Source organism: Pelodiscus sinensis, chromosome 26 (genome assembly GCF_049634645.1).
Source record: "Pelodiscus sinensis isolate JC-2024 chromosome 26, ASM4963464v1, whole genome shotgun sequence".
NCBI classification, from domain to species: Eukaryota; Metazoa; Chordata; order Testudines; family Trionychidae; genus Pelodiscus; species Pelodiscus sinensis.
In genome coordinates, this window is record NC_134736.1 from 6,642,932 (window position 1) to 6,661,169 (window position 18,238).

Below are 18,238 nucleotides of genomic sequence, written 5' to 3' on the forward strand. Positions count from 1 at the left end.
AGTGACTCACCCAAACTTCATGGCCTGTGTGTGCACACTGAGTTCTCCTTCTTGATGTAGGATCTTGCTTCCTACCTTAGGTGAACAGACCATAGCAAATTGGAGTGGCCTGACTTTGTACTCGGGGGCTTATGCTACCAAAGATGATTTCACTTGTCCTCAGGGTTACTGGAGACAGGGAGTTTTAGCCTTAATCTCCAGTTCATTGCTTGAGTAGTTGTTTACCCCGAATATTCCAAGGGCAGCTTTTGGGGAACATGCACAGGAAAAGTGTGCTGTTGTGCTAATTTGTAATGGGAAGTTTTTGCTTTACTGAGGATTTGGCATTCTTTATTGTCATCTGAAGAAGTGAGTTTTGCCCACAAAAGCTCATACTATCTGCATGTTTTGTTAGTCTTTAAGGTATTATACTATTCGTTGTTTTTTAAGTTTTTCATTTTACAGACTAACTCGGCTACCCCTCTGAAGCAATTAAAAAGTTTGTCTTTCTCCATCAGCTCAGCAATTCTGCACACTTCTCTGTGCTCCAGCCACCTTGAATGTAATTTGCTCATGAGCAGCTAAATTTACAGGGGATTATTTAGAGATGAGTGAAAGGAGTTAGTGTTAAGATGGGGACTGATGAACTACCTGTACACTTTGTTCGGTGTTCTTCCACCTTTTTCTCTCGGGACCTTTTGTAAATTAACCTTAGCTTTCCCCACTGCTGCTGTTCAGCTGTGCATTCTATTTGTAGTTAAGTCTGGAGAAGTGAGATGATACCCAGGACAAATCTCTAGCATTGCTCTGTCTGATTTAGTTATCTAAGGCACATGGTAGCTAAGCAGCAGATACCACTGTCTTCATGTACAGTAGAACTCCAGTTGTCCGGCATCCAGTGGTCCAGCACTCCTGCTAGTCCGGCACCACCTGGAACCTGGAAGTGCTCCAGGCAGCTGGACAATTGGAGCTGCTCTGCCTCGGGTTTCCCCAAGTCAGCCACTGGTCAGTTTCAGCAGCGCCTGACTTGGGGACGCCCAGGGCAGAGCAGCTGGGGTGCTGGGTTGGTCCCGTAGCACTGCCCCTCGGTGCTGCTGGACCAACCCGGCAGCACCCCAGCTGCTCTGCCCCAGACTTCCCCAAGTTAGCCGCTGCTGAAACTGACCAGCGGCTAACTCGGGGAAGCCCGGGGCAGAGCAGCTGGGGTGCTGCTGCGCTGCCCCCCCCATCCCTCCCACCCCACCCCAGACCCCTGATAGTCCCCCCCCTTCCGATAGTCCAGAATATCTGATAATCTGGCACCCCCTGGATCCTAAAGGTGCCGGATTATCGGAAGTTTACTATACTTAGTATCTGAACAGTGTGTACACCTCACACTAAATGCAATGTTTTTTCTGTGAAGACCAGCATGAGAATCTCCTGAGACATGTGGTCAGGAGTCTGGTTTTGCTAACAGTCCTGTAGCACCAGTGGCTGAATACTGTAAATGATTCCCTTTGAGGTTTTCCAGCACCTCTGTGTGAGTAGAACCAGTATGATGATTAACTAATAGATGTGAATTTCAAAGATGTCACATGCATTTTATCACACTCACAAGGGGCAATCTACTCAGTATCTTCTTCATTTATGCTTCCAAAATTGATGGATTCAGTACAGGCTCTGAGGAATGCTTGCTACTTGATCACTTTATTCCCTAGTTACTTCCTTCAAACAAAAAGGTCATGGACAGTTTATCTCCCCCTCCCCCCCCATTAGGGATGTGAACGAGTAGTTGTCTAGAGTCTAGACTACTGTCTGAAAAGCCAAGGCTTCTCAGTTAATCTAGTCGACTACTCACATTTCCCTCCTCCTTTCTGCCTCTGTCAGAGGCAGTAGGGTGCAGGTGGGAATCAGGAACCGGTGCTGCCTCCCGACCCCGTGCTGCTGCCACTATCATAGGTAGCAGTGCGGGGAAGAGGGGGAGACATAGGAGAATGCAGCGAAGCCAGACGTGAAGTCCCAGGCCACTGTGGACAGAGGCTGCTTCGCAACAGCCTCTCCCTTCCCTCCCTCAGTAGCCTCTGTCCTTGAGGAGCTCAGACCTCTGTGGACAGGGGCTGTTCCCATTCCGTGCTGCTGCCTCTGGATGCGGGGTAGCAGGCAGCTGGTCCGCGAGGGGAGCTGGCTCTTGCCTGATACAGAGGCAGCAGCATGCGGTGGCAAGGGATGCACTGTGACCGGGGCCGGATTGCACTGGCTGCCAGCCCCAGCCCAAGGGTCTATAGCAGTGTTTCTTAAACTATGTTCCACGGAACACTGGTGTTCCGTGAACAACTTGCAGGTGTGTCGCGACCTCTTCTTCGTTTTTGTTACTTCTTTGTTTTTGTCTTTTTGTGTGTGAAAACAAGTTTTTTCTGAAGAAAATGTCCATAGGTGTTTCGCATAAAAAAATTATTATTGTTTGGTGTTCCATGGTCTCAAAAAGTTTAAGAAACACTGGTCTATAGAATAGTCGACTAACTGCTAAGAATTCATGCAATCAGTCGACTTTTCTATTCCTCTCTATCTAACATCCCTAATTCCAATAATTCCCTTAGAGTTCCTTTTACAGTGTTTCTTGTTGTTTCATTAAAGAGCAAAAATATTATCTTTAATGCCTAGTTGAAAATAATTGACCTAGGATGATTCATACTGTCAGCTTTTAGTGGTATTGAATATATATACGTGCTGTCAAGTTGTTGGTCCTCAGTGTACTGTTATGTCTACTTGTGTCTGCGTCTCTAGCTACCTGGCTTCTTGCATTACACTTTTCCAGGAAGAATCAGAGCAGTGATGGTGCTCTGGGAGCTAATTGTAATACATTTTGTTTTGCATTCTCCTGAAGAGGAAGGCAGAAACTGTATGAGCTTTGCAAACACAGGTCAGATACAGCTAATCCAAATGAACACATTTGTAAATCCCTTGATGGTTTAAAAGTCATCCAGGCTAGTGTGGAGATCTCTAGCACACAAATGGTTGGTGCTTGCAGTGTTTGTGCTATGGAACTTTACTAATATTCCCACCAAGGCTGCCACTTGTTCAGCTGTAGATAGGGGAGCCCTGAGGTAGAAACGGCTATGCACTTTATAGCCCAAGGGTGGGCAAGAGTGCCTCTGGAGCCGGATCTGGCCCATGGCTGCCCTACCACGTCCCTGCCCCCAGGCCAGATGAGACCTGGGGATGGGGGAGCGTGCAACGTCTCCTCCCGCAAGGGGTACAAGGCATCAGAGGGAACCGCCAGCTCTTTTAAAACAGCTGGCAGTTCTCTCTAGCCACTGTGTGCCTCTGGCAGGGCAGGGGCAGGTGAAGAGAGACTTTGCCTGCTCCTCTCTGCCCCCAAGCCCTGATTGGCCTGCGGGTGGGAGGAGCACGCAAAGTCTCCTCCCCCTGCCAAGGGCATGCGACAGCTAGAGAGAAACGCCATCTGTTTTAAAATAGCCGGTGGTTCTCTCTAGTCACCATGCATCCCTGGCAGGGCGAGGGACTGATGGGGCTGGGGACAGAGAGAGGCAAAGACTTCATGTGCTCCTCCACCTTCAGGCCAATCAGGGGTAAAGGGGAAGCATGAGAAGTCTCCTGGCCTCACCCCTTCTGTCTGAGGCCCTGCCTCTTCTAGGGCCACCTGGGGCCACTTCTGAAATTTGTGAAGTGGCCCCTTTTTTAAAATTATTGCCCCCACCTCTATTCTAGCCTTTTGAATACCATATCAACATGTGGATGGTAAAACATGAGAAGTTACTAGATCCTTGTTTGTGTTTAGGATTCCCATGATCTCTCTGATTAATATTTTTGTGTGGAACTTTGTGTTTTTGTAAACACTTGATTTGCTTGCTTGGCCCATGCATGTGTAATGGCATGATCAGTCTGTGCCTGCTACGCACAGCCGTGACTGATGATCACACTACATTTTTTTCTCATACCGGGCTGGCTATGGGAGAGTTGCCTCTAAGTTCTTCAGGGACAGTGGAAGAATTCAGTCAACCTAGCTCCGATGTTGCTGTGAGGGGTGGTCTTATTTCCAAGCGTAGCACAGTGGCATATCTAATTCCCATGCCTACTAACCCTCAGCTGCTTACTGAGTGAAGTTACCTTTGGCCAGGTAACATTTGGTTAAATTCAGTTCTCATCCATGGCATTCTGAGTATCGCATGAGTCACACCGATCTCAGCCATAGCACTAGTCACTTTAAAAGAGAACACCCACCCTGCGGATTATGCCATTTGTCTCAATTCCAAGAGAAGGGAAATTCTGGCCCCCCTGAAGTCAGTGCCAAAATTCTCATTGGCTTGATGCACCCAGAATTTTACCCCGGATACTCTGAGAAGTTGATCGTTCTTTACTCTTTTCCAGGATGGACTTTGTATTTGACCATGTGGATCTTGTTTTAAATTATTCTAGAAACCTATTCCCATTATAAAAAAAAATTGAATTCTGATGAACCTGTAACTCTTGCTCTACCTGTGACTCATTAGTACAGCAGATGGAGTCTGACAAATGAAAAAGAAAAATCACAAAATAATCCCTTCATATCTTTAGTATGCTGTATGAAGCAGTCTTCTGTTTTATTGCCACAGTAACCCAATGTTTGCATAGGTGCAATGTTCTCTATATCCTTACTGTGTTCAATGTTATGTAGCAGTAGCAGATTTACCTGGCATTGCTCAGGTGTGTAACTGAAGAAATGGTTGGTTGGATTTTGCTGGGAACTAAAAGGAGGAGCAGTGTGGGGTATGGGGGCGAACAGCAATACAGAGGCAGCAGAGTGAGTGAGTGAGTGAGTGAGTGAGTGAGTGAGTGAGTGAGTGTAATCATTAGGATTAACTGATGAGCCCAGACTTACCGGTTAATCAGATAAACGACTACACACTAACATCTTCAGTGAAGAGATGCTGCTTGTTCAGAAACGTACATTTTTCTATTTACTAAATAAATTCTTAAGTCTTAAGCCTGCAAGGCCATGTTTCTGTATGAAGGTCAAGGCAGTAAATCTCACCACCTACTTTTGAGCCGTACTATGGTTTTAATATTAATGACGTTTGTATGCCAATGACCTTGAAGGAATTTAGCTCAAGCACTTCTCTCCTTTTATCAAACATGACAAAAGCCTCACTAGTACCAACCCTCCTGCCTTATCATGTAGTGACAAGCAGAAAAATCTAGGCTCCTCAGGGGAGCCCCTGCCACCAGCTTCGTGTTTGCAATTATCTTTTTGTTTTCATTGTTCATGATTCCTCTTTGCCCTAAGACTGTTTTGTTTTTTATATCTCATAGACGCAAGCCGTGGTGCCCCCTGTGAGCCTGCGTTCACAGAATGTAAGGCTGCTGAGGTCTCCGGGCCTCCCCCCACCCTCAGCTGCAGAAGCCTTCTCCTTTCCCCCTGCTAGCTGCCAAGTAGAATCAGCATTTATGGAGGAAGAGAGAGTCGATACCCCAAAGGTACATCTTATACATTACCTTATCATGTAGTGTCATGAAAGTGATGGGGGTGTTGGTACTGTTAAATTATTGCCTAAAAGTAGCATTTGATACCGGAATGATCTGTATGTTTTTATTAACTAATTGAAAGATGAGGCTTAAAAGCCTTGGCTTTTAGGGCATGTCTGTTTTCCAGTGCAGAACCCCTAAGAAAGGGGTCAGATCCTCAGTTTTTAGAGGATGGTGTCACTCTATTCTCTTCATTGGATCAACCTTGATTAATTCCAACTGGGATTGCTAAAAGCTATATAGTGTTGAGTAGAATAAGCTGCCCTCTTTATATCTTGTCTCCCTGTTTGCCTCTGAGGCATTTACAAGCAAAACTTACTCATTCTATTTGTGTATGGGTGATGTGGGAAAGACTGATCAGAAGACAAGTAAGGCACAATGATTTCTTTTATCAGACGTTATCTCCACATGGGGCATAAGTGTGTGTACATCACATATGCATGCCCATATCCCATACATGTAGGTGAGAAATGTGACCAGTTCTAGGTACAAGATACGGGAGTTGATCATGCATCTTTGACAGCTTTATCTGTCCTGTTACCTTTAATCGGGCTCCCGTGGATTTTAGTCCAACATTCCAAATCCCATAAGCTGGTTTTTTTTGTTTGTTTTTTGTTTTTTAACAAATCAACTTCCATGGATACGTTTTTTTCCTCCTCTCCAAGTGTAAAAATTGGCCTGAAAGATAGTTGCTCAGGCCAGGAATTTTACTTGTGCAACTGACCTAGTGAAGATGGTGAGAAATATACATATATACTAAGCCTGGGTCTATACTAGGGCTTTATTTTGAAATAACTCCCCTTTGGTTGAATTTGTAAGCGTATTTATAAGTAGTCCATACTATCAAGCCCATTATTTCAAAATAAGGGGCTGCTTCTTTCAAAATCTGAATTCCTGCATTTCTTGGGGAATAACACTAATTTCGAAAGTCATTTCAAAATAGCGTTCATTTGGATTCTCTGGTGCTGCTAATTTGAAATAACTGGTTCCCAGAGTAATTCAAATTAATTACTTCCCAGTGCTTCCTGGGGCTCGAAGTCGAGGTAGCACATCCACATTAATGAAGCCTGCCTCAGACTAATTTTGAGGCTTTCGTGTAATGGAGACATGCTATTTTGATTTTGTAAAATCAGGAGTTAAGTAGTGTTCCCTCTAAGCAGCCTAGCTTCACAGGTGATTAATCAGCCCTGCCCAGTCATCTCCCCTGCACAGAGCCCTGACCCTCTGGCTGGGTGGGGCTGATCAATCATCTGTGAAGCTGGGCTGCTGCGCAGCTTAGTGGGAACACTGGAGTTAACTAAATTCAACTTACTTTGAAATAGTTTCCTAGTGTAGACATGGCCGGAGTGTAACAAGGGACAGTTGGATGCTGCTTGAACATCCTAAAAACCTACCTTTATACTGAATCCAAGACTGGAAACTTTCACCTGAAAAAGAGTTTTTTCTCAGAAATATAGATCTGAGAACAAGACCTAGAGCAGAAGCCTGCATTACTAGCTAAGGCTATTAGAATTTCACTCTTCCTCCTGCCTTATTAAATAAAAAAAAATGGCAGATACAAGTGCTTCAGTTTAAATATGGTATTTATTAATTTTTTATTGTAGTCCATTTCTTGAACAGTAAATAACCAGCAGGGACATTGATACTGACAGAAGGTATTAGCAAACTGCTGTGTCTCAACAGGAGTACAGCTAATACTCGCAGCAAGGCTATTTCTGTAACTAGAATTATATATAAAATCTGCTCTGGAGTAGGGATGTTAAATTTCGATTAATCAGCTAATCGAGTAGCTCTTGTACATTTCAAAGGAAGAGGTGCAGCTTCTGTCCCTGCTGGCACTGTTTCCCCTGCTGTGCCTCTGCCTCTCTTGCCCCCCTGCAGAGACAGTGCTGGGGGGGGGGGAGCCAGCTCCTGCCCCGCCCCCAGCACCAGCTCCTGTCCCTGCCCCACCCCTCCCCCGCCTAGGCTTTTTGAATAGTTGACTAGTTGCTTACATCCCTACTCTGGAGACCATGTTATACTGCAATCCCATTTAATGGATTTTGTTTCCTGAAATCAGAATGGATGGTTTTGTGTAGACTTCCTGTATGTCCACAGTGAAGACTTAACTCATCTCTGCTAATAGGATGTGACAGTCCCACAGCTATACAGGTGTACGGTTACAGCAGTTGATGTATTTTGCCATCAAACTACATGTCTCAAGCAATACTCTGTAAGGAGGCAGAGAGATGTGTAAACTGGCAGCACTGAAAAAACTAGAGTCTGTCAGACTGTGCCTTGTTCAAAAATGTGTTTGTTCACATTAACACACTCATATTTTTTATTACATTGTAATTTTAATCTTGGCAAATTATGTTCTGATTCAAACCATGTTTTAGTTCCTGCTTGTCCTTCTGAAGGATTTTTTCCTTGTTGGTGGTTAGATGTTGACAGTAATACTTTGGGCCTTTTTCATGTCACTGATCTGAATAGCTCTGAGTGTGGTGTGGTTCCTTTACAGTGGAAACGCTATTGATTCACTTGAAAGCAAGTGGCCATCAAGTCAGAAGACTTAAAAGAATCAGTTAAAATTAGTTGAAAGTTAAAATATTTTGCCTTTCCCTTCAGGTTTTTTGTTTGTTTGTTTTATAATAAACATAGCCTGAATAGAATCTGCCAGCACACAGACTGCTTTAGACTAGAGTCATACCACACTAATCTCAAGAATATTGCATTGGCTAGATATTACAGTCCATATCCACCAGAGATTCTCAAACTGGGATCCACGTGCCACTGGTGGCCTGCAAAGACACAACTGGCCATGTGTTGCTGGCTGTCCTCTTCCCTGTCAGCTGCTAAATTCCACTACAAGACAGCAAATATGTTAAATACTTTCCATGTAAGAAACTATTATTGCTAAAGGGATATTTCAAATAGGATAAGCAGGGTTTTTACCTTGTGAAGGCAGACATGCCAGAGACTGCACAAAATCCTCAACGGTGACAGTTGATAACTTAATCTGTGTATAGATGCTCCACAGAATCACACATAGGAAGGGAGGTGTCAGAAGGACTCCCAAAACTTGATGTACAATATAGAATTTTTTTTAAAAATATTGGATAACGGAGCCAGAGCTGCTGTTTGTTAATGCCGACATAGCTTACTGCAAGCACAAATTATATATAGGTGTTCATCTCAAACGAACGCTGGAATTATTTCCCTGCACTCAGCTGCCGGTAGGACCATGGGGTGTGTCTAGACTACATGCCTCCTTCGACGGAGGCATGTAGATTAGCCAGATCGGAAGAGGGAAATGAAGCCGCGATTAAAATAATCGCGGCTTCATTTAAATTTAAATGGCTGCCCCGATCTGCCGATCAGCTGTTTGTCGGCAGATCGGGGCAGTCTGGACGCGACGCGCCGACAAAGAAGCCTTTCTTCATCGGCACAGGTAAACCTGGTTTCACGAGGCTTACCTGTGCCGATGAAGAAAGGCTTCTTTGTCGGCGCGTCGCGTCCAGACTGCCCCGATCTGCCGACAAACAGCTGATCGGCAGATCGGGGCAGCCATTTAAATTTAAATGAAGCCGCGATTATTTTAATCGCGGCTTCATTTCCCTCTTCCGATCTGGCTAATCTACATGCCTCCGTCGAAGGAGGCATGTAGTCTAGACACACCCATGGTGAAATAGCTACAAGTAGCTACTGCCTATGCTGAGAGGCTGTTTTCTACACAAATACTTCAGGCTGTTTGAAAACATACTGGGTTGTCATACACCAAAGGACACTTGATTGTAGATTAACTGTTTTGCCACACATTTTCCCCTAAAATATTTCATAAAAAATCAGACAGCAGTCCTAAATACCATTTTTATGTTAGATGTTTAACTAGACAATCCTGCATCTGGACTGGCAATTAATTAGATTGTGCATAAATTTAGTGCTGCTGAAAGTTCAATGACTACCATTAGTGAACACAACAGGGGAAAAAGCCACTGTGTCAACTTTCCTATTATAACTCTGTCCATGCATTAGGGATGTAAGCGACTAGTCGCTCCGCCCCTCCCCTCTTTCTGCCTCTCTCTCAGAGGAGGAACAGGATTAAAAGCCGGTTCCCCCCAGTACCATCTCTGGTATGCATCTCAGGGACGAAGTGGGGAACTGGTGGCGCTTCCGCCTTCGAAATGTAGCAAGAGCCAGCGAGGCTCTTGCTACATTTCAAAGGCAGAGGCGCCCTTGTCAACTAATTGAATAGTCGATGCAAAGTCCATCGACTATTTGATGAGTTGATTATTCTAAATTTAACATCCCTACCATGCATCTCAACCCTCCTACTCCAATCCTGGTCACTGATGGTGGGTTTGCTAGCTCTGGTCTGCCAATGCTTGTAAAAATGAAGGAACGTTATCCAATGTATGAACAGGAGCCAAAATCAGAGTCATTAAATGTTTTTCCCCATTATCTTACTTTTTTTGATGTCTCAGTTTTCATCCCACATGGAGTTGGACAAGCCTGAGATGTTCAAGAAAGACATAAAGCCATTTTCAGTATTCAAGTACTAGAGGATTTACTGTGTGTTGCCACATCCTTGTGGGGGCTCAGGGTAGGAGGTGGGGGGTGCAACAGTTAGGGCAGGAGTCAAGGCAGGTGGGTCTGGCAGGCCCATGGCAGGGAGTTGAGTGATGGGACCTCAGGACAGGGGATAGGAGGTGCAGGAGTCAGGGAAGGGGATGGGGGCTCAGCAGGTATGTGTGCAGGATTCAGAGCAGGGGGCTGGGAGGTTGCAGGGGGGCACTTACTGGGAGGGTGGCAGCCTCCTCCTAGGGGGCCAGTGTTGTGCTGCCCACTCCCCACCCCCAGCTAGTGGTTCCTAGACGGCAGCAGTCTGCACACTCACTCCCCCAGCAGCTTCTCCTGGAGAGGTGACAGCTCTTCCAGGCGTGGAGGCTGCACAGCCCAGCCCCCCTGCCAGCAGCTGCTGGCGGGTGGGGCTGTCCAGCTCCCAAGTGGCCAGCCTGCCCCCTCACACCTGTCTCAGCAGCTCCTCACAAGAGGATGGAGCTGGGCTGCCCAACTCCTTCCCCCCCAGCAGCTCCTTGTGTGGGAAGGTTTGGGTCGGGGCTGCTCTGCCCAACCCTGTAGGTGGTTCTGGGGGGCTGTGGCAGTGTGGCCAGCAGGGCTCTTTTCCCTCCCCTCCCTCACACTGGTCTGGTGATGTGGTTGAGGGCTGGGAAGGAGGAGCTTGGGATGGGGGGACCCTTACCTACTGCTGCCCAGCTGGCCTCCTGTTCCTGATGCAGCCACCCCGCTGTGGTCAGTCTGACTGTCCTTTCTATCAGCCCCTTTCCTTTCCATGTTATGGAAAACAGATTCCAGGCACATCCCATTTTCCTGGCACAGCCAAACCTGTTCTTGCTTTAAGTTAGGCTAAGAGAAAGCTGCAAACCAAATGTGGTGGTCCTGGTTCAGTGTTTAGGAGGAGATCTTGAACAAACTCACTTGGGATGGATGGACAGCTTATTCTATACACTCTTAGAAGAGTAGAAGGTTAGCAACTGTTTTCTCTCAATAGTTTCAGAAATGCATGAAATGAGAGTCAGAAAATTATTTGATAAATATTGAACCTTCTTACTCAACCTGCTCCCTTTCTTTATTCTGAGGCAGATCAGCTGACTACTAAAATAAATGTGCACTGGTTTTGTTACTGCTGCCGTAGCAGCTTAGCTTACTCAGTTAACAGAAGGCAAAGTGGATTCTCTTCTGGCTTGTGCTGTGGCAGCAGAATTGTTAACAGGCCCATTAATTGAATGTTACATGAACTAGGGGGGAAAACAGCTTAACTCTCAGATCCCAGATTTAGAATCCTGCAAATCTGCAGATTTCCAATGTATATTCATGGGTATCTGCATCTGCAGATGTGGGCGCAGATATCTGTGGCTAATTTTTGCAGATGCAGGTGCAGATACCCATTTTTAATCCATGCAAGCCTCTACCCAGACAGTTTACAAAGCTGGGATATGAAATGCCATCATTTGGCATTGGGAGAAACGTGAAGCATTTTGCAATGCTCCTTCTCCTGGTATAGAAGCCAGCTGAATTCGGGAAAAGCTAGCTGAAACCTAGATCTCATTCTATATCTGACTTGTACCCAGAGATATAGATGTGATTTTGATGTTACATCTAGACTACAAGCCTCTTTCGAAAGAGATCATCTAGACAGACACAAGAGTTCCGAAAAAAGTTCTGCTTTTTCAAAAGAGAGCACCCAGGCAATCTGGACGTTCTCTTTCGAAAAAGCCCAGTTTGTGTTCAAGAACTCCTTTTTTCTTCATGGTAAAAGTAGATTTACCGATTTCGAAAAGAGGCAGTGTTCTTTCGGTTTAATTTCGAAAGAACGTGATGGCAGTCTACATGCAGGCGAAGTGGGTTTTTGTTTTTTTTAAATGGCCACTTTTTTCGAAAAAACTCCGTAGTCTGGACACACCCTCTGTGTTGATAGATAAGCTGCCAGGGCCTTCCCCATGATTTGTGCTCACCAGTTTGGCACTGGTGCATCCCCAGTTTTGTTCTGTTTCCTGATGACAGCAGAATAAACATGCATTGGGAAAAGGGGGGAAGAAATATAATAAATAGGCACTGTTTTGACAGCAGATAGGATGGAGTTTTCAATTGTGTTAGCTCAGTCGAGTTAGTGTAATGTAATTGAAAAGCCTGCTTATTGTTCTTTAAGATGTTATCCACCTGAAACAGGGTAGATAACAATTGACTTTTAGAATACAAAAATTTTGGGTTTAATTTTTTTAAACCATTTAAAATGAAATCTAAATTTAATACCAAATATGTTAAGGCCTAAGCTACTTATACTCTCAAAATATATTTAAATAAATATTCTAAATCCACAAGCCTCTATCAAAAACTTTGTGCTAAAGATGGCTTTTGTATACAAGGAAAGCAATGGAGGGAATCTTATTTTTGCAGTCAAGCTTTAGCAATATGTCACAATAAGTCACGCTAAGTAATTTAGGAGACTGTCATTTTCAGGAGACTTAAACAAGTAGGAACTTAAGCTCCAGTCACTTTCACTTACGCATATTAAAAACGTCTCCAGGCTGATCAGAAATAATCAGTTTAATTCACTCACTACACTTAATCTTTCTAGTTAATAAATTGTGTAGTTGTAAGTGTGAAACATGTATTAGTAAGATAAGTTTAAATATCCAAAACATACAAAGTAGTTTTAATAACTATAAACTTTGGATGCTGCTTTGTGTGTTTGAATTCCAGTTCCCATTCTAATGCAGCTTTACACCAATCATGAGCAAAATATTAATTTAGCAAGTAGCAGTAAATCATTCACCATTTTCAAATCTACCTAAATGTACAGTTAAGGATGTGAAAATAAGCAGCTATATATATTGCTTACATAAATGTATATAGTTGGTGTACTCTCTTAAGGCTTGTCTGCACTACAGAGAAGATTGAAGCTGCTGCAATCAATCTTCCAGGGTTCAAATTAGTGGGTCTAGTGAAGACAAGCTAATTTGAACTGAGAAGTCATTCTTGTTGGCACCCTGCTCCCAGGAGGACTAAGGACAGTCCTCAGGAGGATGTGTTCTCATTGACCTCCCACTGTGTGGATGGCGTCAAAACACGGTTTAAGATACTTCAGCTCCAGCTACATCATTAATATAGCTGGAGTTGTGAACCTTAAGTTGACTTTCCCCTTCAGTGTAAACCAGGCCAAAGGCAGCAAAAAGATTTACCAGATCTAGTGGTAAAGGCTTGATTTAGTTGTATATCAACATTTTAATGGTTATAGCAGTGAGAATGTGCCTCTTTGAAAATAACTGAAGTATACATGTAAAAGTTTATTAAAATCTGGGATTTAAATGAAGACTTTCTTCTCGGTGATTTAAATCACAGAACACTAGAACTGGAAGGGACCTCGAGAGGTCATCAAGTCCAGTCCCCTGCCCTCACGGCAGGACCCAGTAAATAGCTCATTTAAATCAATTATCCTGGGATGAAGACGTCTAGTTGGCCATGTTGTAGCTACAGAGGAAGTCTAGGCTACAAAGATCTAGCTAAACTGCTTTCCAGCCAGTTAGCTTGGATTTTACCTAAGTGTTGAGAGATTTTGCAGTTTTGCTCATTTAACTGAGCTGAAAACTATGTACTTTGTGCCTGTCAAGACAGAGCCATGGGGCCCAGCACTGTGCCTTCAGTACAGATTTAACTGCTGGGGCTTGTGTCTTGGCAGTGCCTGAAGCAAGGCCTCAGGTGTCAGAAATGCTTTTCTTTCCCAGGCTCCCTTGTGGAGGGGAGGCTGAGTTATGTCATGCACTCTTGACCTCTGCAGAAACAGCAGCAGCAATCAGTCGCATCCCTGCATTCGACATTGCTATCTGACTCCCCAGAGGCCCTGCAACTAGCAGTTACACTCAGGGAGGAGGCACACAGAGACTGGTCATTTATCTTTTCTCTTGTGTTTAATAAATAGGAAGTTATGCTAGTTATACAGAATCCCCGTGTATAGTGGGAACATCTGCACTGTGCTAATGCTGCTTAGCTTAGGGCCGTGTGCAAAACTTTCACTCGAGTTTACAGCACTGCATGGAAAACTCAGTCAACAGGAATGACCTTCCCCATATTATTGTATAAATTACAGCAGCTGGGGATATTTAAATTTTTCCTATCAAACAGAAGCAATGCTTCTGCCACATGGTGTTGGCATCTAACATCTGAACTCTTCTGTTATGGTCACAAAATTGCATTAGTTCAGTATTGAATAGCACCAGTGAGGCGAGCATACAAACACTATCCCCCCTTTTTTTGTAATGCAGGCCCCTGTAGACTCTTCAGTCAGGGCTGAGGAGAGATACTAGCAATTCCTGCATTTAAAAACAAGCAGCCCATAAAATCAAAGCCACTGGCAATGATGGCCCTTGTAGTTAGTGTTATGTGCAACCATGCCAGAAAAACAGTCCCAGTGTCATTCCTTGGGTCAGCAGGAGCACATCTCACCCAGCAATCCTCAGAGTACTTTAAGGAGCAGCACTGATGGACTTCAGAGTGCCTCCGGCCCAGTCCATGGTGGAAAGAACGTGCTTGCCAACTTGGTGGCTTACAGAAGTGGTGTGAAGGAAAGTACCAGGATTCCACAGATTGAGAAATAACCTGTTTCTAGCACCAAGCTTCTTGCTCAACTGGGTTTTCAAACAGGCTGGAAATGTTACGCAGGAAACTTAGGAATATAAATTGCAAAGGATATCAGGTAGTGTCCAGAATAAACCTGAATCCAAATTACTCTAGGTAAAGCCCAAATGCATTCTTCCCTGTCTAAGTTTATTCCTGGAAAATATCTTATTTAGCATCATGCAGCTATGGAGGCTATGGACAAACGGGTATCACCCCAAAACATGACTAAGCTTCTACCCAAGCATGACTGGAGAAACAAGAGAATTTCAATTTGACACTGAAGTCTCCTTTCCATGAGTCCAGGAACCACAGAAATTAAGTAACTTTCTTAGAAACATGCACAGATATCTTTAAGCCTCACCATGCCGTCATTTCTCTTCTGGAGGGGCGTTGTGTATCCTTCACCTGGACATAGCTGAATTCCTGCCCTTTCCCTGGGTCTTGTCCCAGCTGATTTATGGGGATGCTCCCATTCTAATCCTTATCAAGGAATAGGCATTACATTCCCAGATGAAAGACAGTAGGTAGTGAAAACCTGACTGGGTTTTCACTAGAAAGCAAAGTCCACAGAGATCTGTGGGCAATTGGCCCAGCCCCAAACAGCTCAGCAGTTAACTAATTATGAAGTTAATGTGATAAGACTTAAGTTCTGTAGAGAACTCTACATTATTTTGTAAAATTGCAACTGCTTAAATGTCTGGGGATTAGCAAAGAGCTGGGGAGGTAATTATCTGGCTGGAGGGACTTGAAATGAAAATGCAGAAGAGAGGAAAACTCAGAAGCAGATTATCTCAAAGGCCACCGGCAGTGGGTAGAAAGCTCCCTCTGAAGGATTTGGAGATTTACAGCACTGTACATGATAAAGGCAAAAGCTTAATATTAAATGTTCAGTATTAGACTGGAATAAAGGATTAAGTAATTTCTCCTATAACCTCCTTAAACCAAGAATGAGGGAATGTTATTCGACGATCCATGAAATGTCAAACCCAAGAGTCTCTTCATTCTTTCTTCTGTTGTCCAGAGATCCTTACAGAGCTAGACAATGGGTTCCTGAACTGCACTTGACAATTATACCCTAGTCAGCTTAGACATCAGAACACTGGCAAATAATTTATTGAGAGCCACGTCTGAATTGTAGAAATCCAGGAGCCTTAAGGTCTGTCTACATGGTATGCTAGCCCATACTAAGGGGGCCTGAAGTCTAATATGTACTATTAGTGTGTTTTATACTCAGTGGTACATGTAGATCCTTCCGGTGTGCCCTAAGAGTTCCCTAGGGTACATTATCTAGTACTATTGAAACAGTACTACATCAGATTGCTTGAAAAGCGGGGGGAAATGAGGGACTCAGGGCAGAGTGGCTTGAGTTAAATCATATTGCAGTCAATGCAGAACTAAGGAATAACTCTACTATTCCTGAGGGAGAGTTGTCCAACCTGTTAAAAATTTCCACTGAAATGAAAGAACTTACATAACTCCCCGAGATCATTAGATAGGCAGTGCTTTATTACCCTAGCAGTTAGAAAGCTTTTTCCTAACGTCCAACCTAAACCTCTTGCTTTAGTTGAAGCCTACTGCTTTTTGTCCTATCCTCAGTGGTTAATGGGAGCTGTTTTTCTCCCTCCTCCATGTAACAATTGCATTTAAAACTTACTGATTTTTTAAACAAAGGAAATGTCTGTTATTAATGAACTGAACTAAATGTTTCTGATCACCATGTCCATCAAGATTTTAGTTCTAATAGATCTCATCCTGTCTCCATTTTTATTCATAGATTGAGAGAGAACACCCTTTCTTGAGGTTTTCAAGCTCTGTTTCTCAGTTTTGAATGAGCTAGAAATTGAACTTGAACTAGTTGAATAAAGAAATGGAAAAAATTCTCTGCACCTGCAGAAGAAGCTAGTTGCTGTCAAAAGCTGATTTAGCATTTCATCGAACTCTGGTTCCTGCTGCTTAGCTAGTGACTCACCAGCTCTGTGCTTTGATTCTCTTTAAAACTTTGGCTGTAAATATGTACTGTTTAAATTTAAAAATAGAGTAGTCTGTAACATAGGTTGTCATAAATGAAATTAAGTGGGCTTATTTTGAAAAATTTATCACATTTAAATTTTTAGAAGCCCATTTAAATAAAAACTAGGGTTTAAAAAAAAAACATTGATTTTATCCAATCTGATTTTGCCAGAAAAAAAAAGTGAAGTAGGCCAGTCTTGCTAAAGGAAGCTGCTTACTTCAGAGCCAGAACTATCATATTGCATAAACAGAGGTTCCATTTTATTTCTATTCAATATTAAGGAATCAAAATGTAAATTTGAACAAACTGATGTAGTTCATTTACTCTTGCAAGTGCCAGACAGTCCCACATTAATGGGACTGAGCAGACATAATGCAAGAAGAGTAGCCCTATATGCAAATGACCAGTTGTAAGCATTGAACCAAGGAAAGTCACGTTTGTTTTTTCTTTGTGAAATACACTTAGGTGACCTTACTGTTTTGCAGCTTTACAGTGCAGAAGTAAATAGGGAAAACTTGGTCTTATGAATGCTTATTTGCCAGACTTCAAATTATTCTGAAGAGAATAAATTCCAAATGTAAATATTTTGAGGCTAAGCCTGAAGCAAGTTTTGAGTTAAACTCCTGACAAGAATAAGCATTAGGGAAACTAGGTAACAAACTTTACTTGAGAGATTCCAGTTGTAAGCTAAGAAATAAGGTGTGATTCTGCTCTTGGAACCTCATTTTGGAACTCTGAACTGTTCTCTGATTTACATCAGTAGATCTCAGGAGTTTGCTGATTGTACTGAATATCCAGGCTGCCTTGAGTCCATCTCGGTCTGCCTTTCGTAATGTAGGGCTGAAATTTGACTTTTCAAGGAGCCTCCATTCTATTAATGAAATGCTTTCTTCCTTTCCCTGTGGCATTTAGGTAAATGGCTGTTTGCTGGATCCTGTGCCCCCTATGGTGATTAGGAAAGGCTGCCAGTCACTGCCTACCAGCATGATGGAAACCTCTATTGATGAGGGTATAGAGACTGAAGGGGAGTCTGAAGATGATCCTGCACAGGCATTTGCAGCCCTCCAAGCAACCCGCTGTGGGAAAAGACGTCACACTCTGGCAGAAGTGACCAACCAGCTTGTCATGATTCCAGGCACAGGTATAGATGTTGTAGAGGTGTCTGCAGAAGTTTCATTCAGTCTCTAAGAACCCAGCTGGATGGAGAACACTAGCTTCATTTGTGTCTTAATTTAATTATCAAAAAAGCAGCTTTTTGTTTACTATTTGTTACTTACTGGAGGCAGATATGATAAGAGCAAATTTACAGTCTACAACCTCATTCAGTCTAATGGCAATGTAGAAAGGATAGAGGGTGGCAGGAAACTTAAATGAGTTACACTTTTAGCATAATTAACCATCCTCATTTATTTAATTCCCAAGTGCCTAGAAAGAAACACTAGTTTCTCTGGCAGCATGATGCCACTTAGAGGATGCAGCTCTGCCAACATTGTCTATATGATCTTGTCAGCTCTCCCATGTTAAACAGAGTCTGGACAGTACTTGAATGGGAAATTCCTCAAGAACATG

The 18,238-nt window shown here is 43.5% G+C and overlaps 1 protein-coding gene across 5 annotated transcripts in view; it reads left to right on the plus strand.

Moving 5' to 3' along the window:
* The window catches only part of SIK2 (salt inducible kinase 2), a 127,949-nt gene that overhangs the window by 93,645 nt on the left and 16,066 nt on the right, over positions 1 to 18,238 (plus strand). For all 5 annotated transcript variants that reach the window (XM_075909426.1, XM_075909423.1, XM_075909424.1 and 2 more), the window contains 2 exons: positions 5,269 to 5,433; positions 17,582 to 17,810. In XM_075909426.1, the coding sequence (XP_075765541.1) occupies positions 5,269 to 5,433; positions 17,582 to 17,810 (394 nt within the window). The remainder of the gene's footprint in view (positions 1 to 5,268; positions 5,434 to 17,581; positions 17,811 to 18,238) is intronic.